This window comes from Phaethon lepturus, unplaced genomic scaffold (assembly GCF_000687285.1).
Source record: "Phaethon lepturus isolate BGI_N335 unplaced genomic scaffold, ASM68728v1 scaffold15811, whole genome shotgun sequence".
Taxonomy (NCBI): Eukaryota; Metazoa; Chordata; class Aves; order Phaethontiformes; family Phaethontidae; genus Phaethon; species Phaethon lepturus.
Window position 1 is genome coordinate 5447 of NW_010517172.1, and position 5851 is coordinate 11297.

Genomic DNA, 5851 nt, shown 5'->3' on the forward strand with positions numbered 1-5851 from the left:
GATGTGGAGAGCTTTATCTGCTCAGACTGACCACTGTGATGTGGGAGAGCTGAGGACCGATCGGGGTCAGGCATCTCTGCCCAGGGATTGGGAAAGAGATCCTGTGGGAACCTGCCCCACGAGCTCACTGCAGAGGGCTGGGGGCAGGCGGGTGAGCTCCAGGGTGTCGTGAGGGTTCCAGAGCCGGGAGAGGCACTGCGGGTTTCTGGTGCCTCCGAGGGCTGGTGCATGGCTGCTCTCCCCAGGTCCAGTTGGTTCCATGTCCCTGCGACTGGTGGGTGGAGGGAGCCGGTGCGACGGGCGAGTGGAGATCTTCCAGCACGGGATGTGGGGCAGAGTCCTGGATAACCGGTGGGACGTGCGGGAGGCCAGTGTGGTGTGCCGGCAGCTGCGGTGCGGAGGGGCAGAAACAGCCTACAACCCCCCAAAGTCTCGGAGAGGGCTGGGGCCCGTGGGGCTGCAAGGAGTCCGGTGCACGGGGCATGAGGCCAACCTGACCCTCTGCAAAACCTCCCTGCCTGAGAGTGCGCTGGCGGCAAGGATTGCGGAGGACGTGGGGGTCGTTTGTCAGGGTGAGTGGTACTGCACAGGCCCCCCAGGCTCTGGGCTGGGCGGGCAGCCAGCCCCGGAGGGCAGCTGGGGGTTCTTCCTGCTGCAGGGAGCCGGCGGGTCCGGCTGATGGATGGGCCTGGGCGCTGTGCTGGGAGAGTGGAGATCTACTACCAGGGCAGCTGGGGGACCGTCTGTGACGATGGCTGGGACCTGCCTGATGCTGCCGTTGTTTGCCACCAGCTGGGCTGCGGAGGGGCCCTGGAGGCGGTTGGCTGCGCTCGCTTTGGGCAAGGCTCTGGTCAGATCTGGCTGGACAGCGTGAACTGCTCTGGGGCCGAAGCTGCCCTCTGGGACTGCCCGGCGGGGTCCTGGGGGCAGCACGACTGCAGGCACAAAGAGGATGCAGGAGTTGTCTGCTCAGGTCTGTGCTGGGAGCTATGGTGGGAGTCCTGGAGACACCCATGCACGGGTCCCCTCAGTCTCACCCGGGGTCCCTGAGCTCAGCTGTCCCTGAGGGTTACTGGGGAGGGCAGGGTTGTATGTCCAGCAGGGACTTTGCCCATGGGTGCAGGGGGGACTTGCTGGCTGTGCCTTTGCCTGACTGGGGGCCTGGGCGGTCAGGGGCATCCCTGTTCCCACAGCCCTGGGCCAGCTTGTTCCCCTTTGGGGCCTTTCCTCACAGAGTTCGTGGCCCTGAGGCTGAAGAACAGTGACGGCTGCTCCGGGCACCTGCAGGTTTTCTACAATGGCACATGGGGGAGTGTTTGCTCCAACTCAATGACTCCCAAAACGGTGTCGCTGGCATGCAAGGAGCTGGGCTGCGGTGATGGGGGGACCCTGGAAAGACGCCTGCCCTATGGCAAGGTGTCTGGCCACACCTGGCTGGATCATGTGGAGTGTGGGGAGAGAAACAGCTCTTTCTGGCAATGTCCCTCTGATCCCTGGGACCCACAGTCATGCGATGAACTGCGAGACGAGACCCACATCACCTGCACTGGTAACTCTGAGCTACCCAGGCACCAGCATCCCCCCAGCTCCCGCTACCTGCTTGGCACAATCAAACTCAGAGACAGGGCCCGCAGAGGCGTTTCCTTTCCGCGCAAGATGCTTCTGTTGCTAGTAGCAAAAATGGGAGTCCATCTCTCAGAGCCACACAGGTTCACCAGCAGTTGCCAGCCGGGCTCCCAGCTTTGCCTGGACAAGGCAGAGGTGTCTCCAGGCAAGGCCTCTGAAGAGGCCAGCCAGGGCTCTGGGGAGTGTCCCCTCCATGGACACCCTCCTGCTGCCCTGTGAGCCAGGGTCCCTTGAGGTGTGAGCAGCCAGGGTCCCCCACATTGCCATGCGTGTCCCCTGAATGACCAGGGTTCAGCTGCTGCCGCGAGTGAGGTTGCGTGGGGACGTGCGAGTAGAGCTCGGCCACACTCTGCTCTGCAACTCCCCTGCAGCAGGCCCTTCAGGGCAGCATTTCCTTCTGCAGGACAACGGCCAGAAATGCACCCGGCCCTGGGGACCACGTGCCCAGACTCCACAGGCTGCACAGGTAGCTGCTCCTCTGCACGCCCCTCTCGCCTGGCAGGGCTCTGCCTGCTGTCCCAGTGCCCTGGGAGGTCTCTGCCTTCCCCAGACAGGGAGAAGATTCGTGCCGTGGGAGGCGAGAATGGGTGCTCGGGCAGAGTGGAGGTCTGGCACCACGGTTCCTGGGGGACGGTGTGTGATGACACCTGGGACGTGCAGGACGCCGAGGTGGCATGCAGGCAATTGGGCTGTGGCCCTGCGGTGTCTGCCCTGGGTGAGGCTGCATTTGGGGAGGGGACGGGCCCCATCTGGCTGGAGCAGGTGGACTGCCGGGGGACAGAGCCGTCTCTGCAGGACTGCTGGGCCCGGCCCGGGGACAGCGGGGCCTGCCAGCATAAGGAGGATGCTGCCGTGCGCTGCTCAGGTGAGCGGCAGGGCTAGGAGCCCTCTCTGGGGTGTTGGCAAGGAGGCAGGGAAGGCGTTTTCCCCGTTGGGTCCCAACATGGTTCCAGAGCTCCTGAGAGCAAGGCCATCCCTACAGAGCATGGGAGCCTGGCGCCGAGTGGGCAGCAGCTTCTGTGGGGCTGGGTGTCCTCCAGCATCTCCCGGGCTGCCTGTGCCACCCTGCCCATGGCCCAGAGCAGGGCCCTGGGCTCTGTGCTGGCCACCCTGGAGGGCCCCACGGGAGGGGCAGTTTGTGTGGGATGTGTCAGGGCTGCACACACACACGCACACACACACACACACACAGACATACAGAGCGTGTCAGAGGGCAGGCTCTCTGGTACCCTCACACCCACCCTCCCAGCCCTTCTCTCCTCCTCCCCTGCAGCTGCGCCCAGGACAGCAGCACCAACCCCCCGAGCAGGTAACCTGTCCTCTCTGCCAGTGCCGGGTCTTCTCGGGGCAAGCTGTGACCCACAGCTGGAGGGAATGGGCTCCTTGCTGGGGTGTAAACCTCCCAAGAATAGGCATGAGGGTAGCGGTGAGGGTGCTTGGGGAGGGCTGTCATTTGGTCAGCAGCTTGGGAGCTTCCCCATCGCTCACCCCTGGGGTCCCCTTCCCCTGCTGTAATGGGGGTCAGGACTGGCACCCCACCTCTCCCAGGCCTGGTGCTGCCCTTTCTGTGTTCCTGCCATGCAGATCCCACCCGTGGCCATCCGACCAGCAGTGGGAGAGTATCCTTGCCCGTCATCATCTGCATCATCCTGGGAGCCCTTCTCTGCCTGCTCCTGGCCCTCCTGGCCGGGCAAGTGCGAAGCACCAGGGCTGGGCGCAGAGGTGGGTCCTTTCCCCATGGTCCCGGGGGAAGATGCTTCCTGGCAAGGCCATGGGTGCTGTGGGCTGTCAGTGAGTGGTACAGGCAGAGCTGGGAGGACGAGAGTGTGTGCTGCTTGCTGTCCCATGTGCTGCCCCACTGACTGCCTGACCATGGGCCACCAGCAGAAAGAGGTAGAGAGAGACATGGGGGGAGTTAGGCATGGGGCAAGGAGAGAAATGGCAGAGCTGGGCTGGAGCAGATGGGAGCAAAGGGGAGGCAGAGGAGACCATGCCACTGGCAGCACTCTGGAAGGGTCTCTGGGTCAGGGGAGATGCCAGGAGGACCGTGGGGCAGCAGGGTCCATCCCTGGGGTTTCAGGCCCCTAGGCTGTTCCTCCGTCCAACCCTGACCTCCCCCCGGCAGGGCATGGGCTGTGCTATGGATCCATGGGGCAGAGAGGGGGCAGCTCCAGGGGGTAGAGGAAAGGCAGGAGCAGCTCCAAGCTCAGCACCAGTGACCCAACCCAGGGGCCAGAGAGGCACAAGGGCTATCTCTGAGGAGCAGTGCGAGGGTGTCGCTGCCCCAGACCATCTCCATGGGGACATTGCCCTCACTGAGGAGGCGTCAGCAGTGACGGGGCAGTGCAGCAGGGCTCGTGCTGTGGGGACAAACCTGGGGTGACCCAAGGGATCAGGGCTGGGGAGGCAGAGCGGGGTCCCATCCCCTCTCTGCCCATCCCTGGGCCAGCCCTGTTTCTGTCCGCAGGCTCCGAGAGAGCTTGGGAGCCTTTCCCTGAGGCTGTGTATGAGGAGATCGGTTACAGCCCGGCGTGGGAGAAGCAGGCGAGGTTCAGCGGCACGGGTGGGGGTGGGTCCCTCATGGGGGGCAACTCTAATCCCTTGGTCCTTGCCCATGGCTGAACCCTGTGTGCCCTCTGGCCCATGGTCCCTGCAGCACTGGGGCTATGGGGGCTGTGGGGAAAGGAGCCAAGGCCTGGGCCCAGGAGAGAGTCTTCCTCCCCACCAGTCCTGCCTGTCCCAGCTGGGGACAAACTCTGCCGGTCCCTGCACACTATGTGACACCTGAGGGGTGAGGGAAGGTGTTGTCCTGGGGCAGCTCGGGGAGTCCCTTTGAGACAGGGCTTGTCCCAGGGGAGCAGGGTGAGTCCTGAGCCCTCCTCGCCACTCAGCCCTGGCTCTGTGGGTGCCCTGTCCCCAGCAGAACTGACCATAAACCCAGTCAGCAGAGTTCACTCCCATAACACCCGCTGCACCCCTCTCCAGGACCCTATGCAGAGGGGTCCCTCACCAAGCTGCAGCCCTACCCCAGGGACAGTGAGGAAGAGGATGGTCCAGGATCAGCACCAGGTAACGCGGAGCAGGAAGAGGTTGAAGAGGTTGATCTCTCCTCCCTGCAGACATGTGATGGGCAGTGGTGTCACTGAGTGTCACCGTCGGATTTGGGGAGGACATGGGACGTCTCCTGTGCACCACCATGTCCCTGTGCATCCTCCCGTCCTCTGCTATGCAGGATGTTATTTTCTCAGTGTCACCAGCTCCCCTCTCCTTGCAGATGTCCCTGTCCTGCCTGGAGGTGACCCAGCAGATGGCTATGATGATGCCAGAGAGGCTTCTGACCCTGAGGAGGATCCTATGTCTGGGCAGGGAGACTGGGAATTGCCCAGAGTGCCAGAGAAAGGAGCAGGGCCCAGGGATGCACCTGGAGGTGAGAGGGACGGGTAGTGCTGCCGGTTCCTGGGGTGCCATGCCTGGTGCTGGACAAATCACTGCTGTACTGAGCCCAGCCTCCTGGGATGAGGGAACCTGCCCCGGGAGTTTTCTTTGGGGGGACTGGGGATGGGAGAGGGAGCTGAACATCTCGGGACTGGTGAGGAGAAGGGAGGAAGGTGATGCACAGCCCAGGAGGGGCAGCCCATGGGGAAAACGTGCAATGGCCTGCCTTGCTGCTTGCAGGGGCAAACCTGTGCTCCCAGAGAAGTGCTGGGGCCCCTGGAGCTGAAGGAGATGCCTGGTCCCTGTCCCCAGAGAGCACGGGCTACGACGATGCTGGAGAGGTGTCTCTGGCACATCGCCCTGAGGACGCAAAGGCTGTGACACCAGAGCTCAGCGCAGGACAGTCCGAGAGCCCCGGGCCAGGAGAGCCCAGCCCTGCTGTGGGGCTGGGGGCAGCCAGGAGGGAGGAGAGGTCTGTGCAGCTGGGAGAGCCGTGAGCACCAGGGAACTGTCTCCCTTCTCCCACAGGCATCAGAAACAGCCGGGCTTTTCCTCTATTTTTATTCCCCTGTTTTTACGCATGCCTCTGTACTTGTTCTTATTAAAAGCCTTTGGGGGGTTGAGCCAGAGCTAGTGCTTGCCTGCCCGGGTGTCGGGGTGTCTCCCTGAGGCTGATCGGGGGGAGCAGAGCACAAAGACATGGCGGTGGGGAAGGGGCACATCTCGGGCACAGCAGGCTGAGGATGAGGCTGTGGGGCTGTGTGAGCCCCTGGTTCCTGGGAAATATTCC

General features: G+C 63.5%; 1 protein-coding gene across 1 annotated transcript; it reads left to right on the plus strand.

Annotated features, from left to right (window-relative positions):
* Positions 1–259: 259 nt before the first annotated feature.
* On the plus strand, positions 260–5053 carry LOC104627906 (antigen WC1.1-like; the record flags this gene model as incomplete). Its single annotated transcript, XM_010296310.1, has 8 exons — positions 260–572; positions 659–973; positions 1235–1549; positions 2177–2491; positions 3211–3348; positions 4094–4195; positions 4612–4695; positions 4901–5053. Coding segments are annotated over exons 1-8 (1735 nt in total), but the record flags the coding sequence as incomplete, so codon positions are not given.
* Positions 5054–5851: the final 798 nt, after the last annotated feature.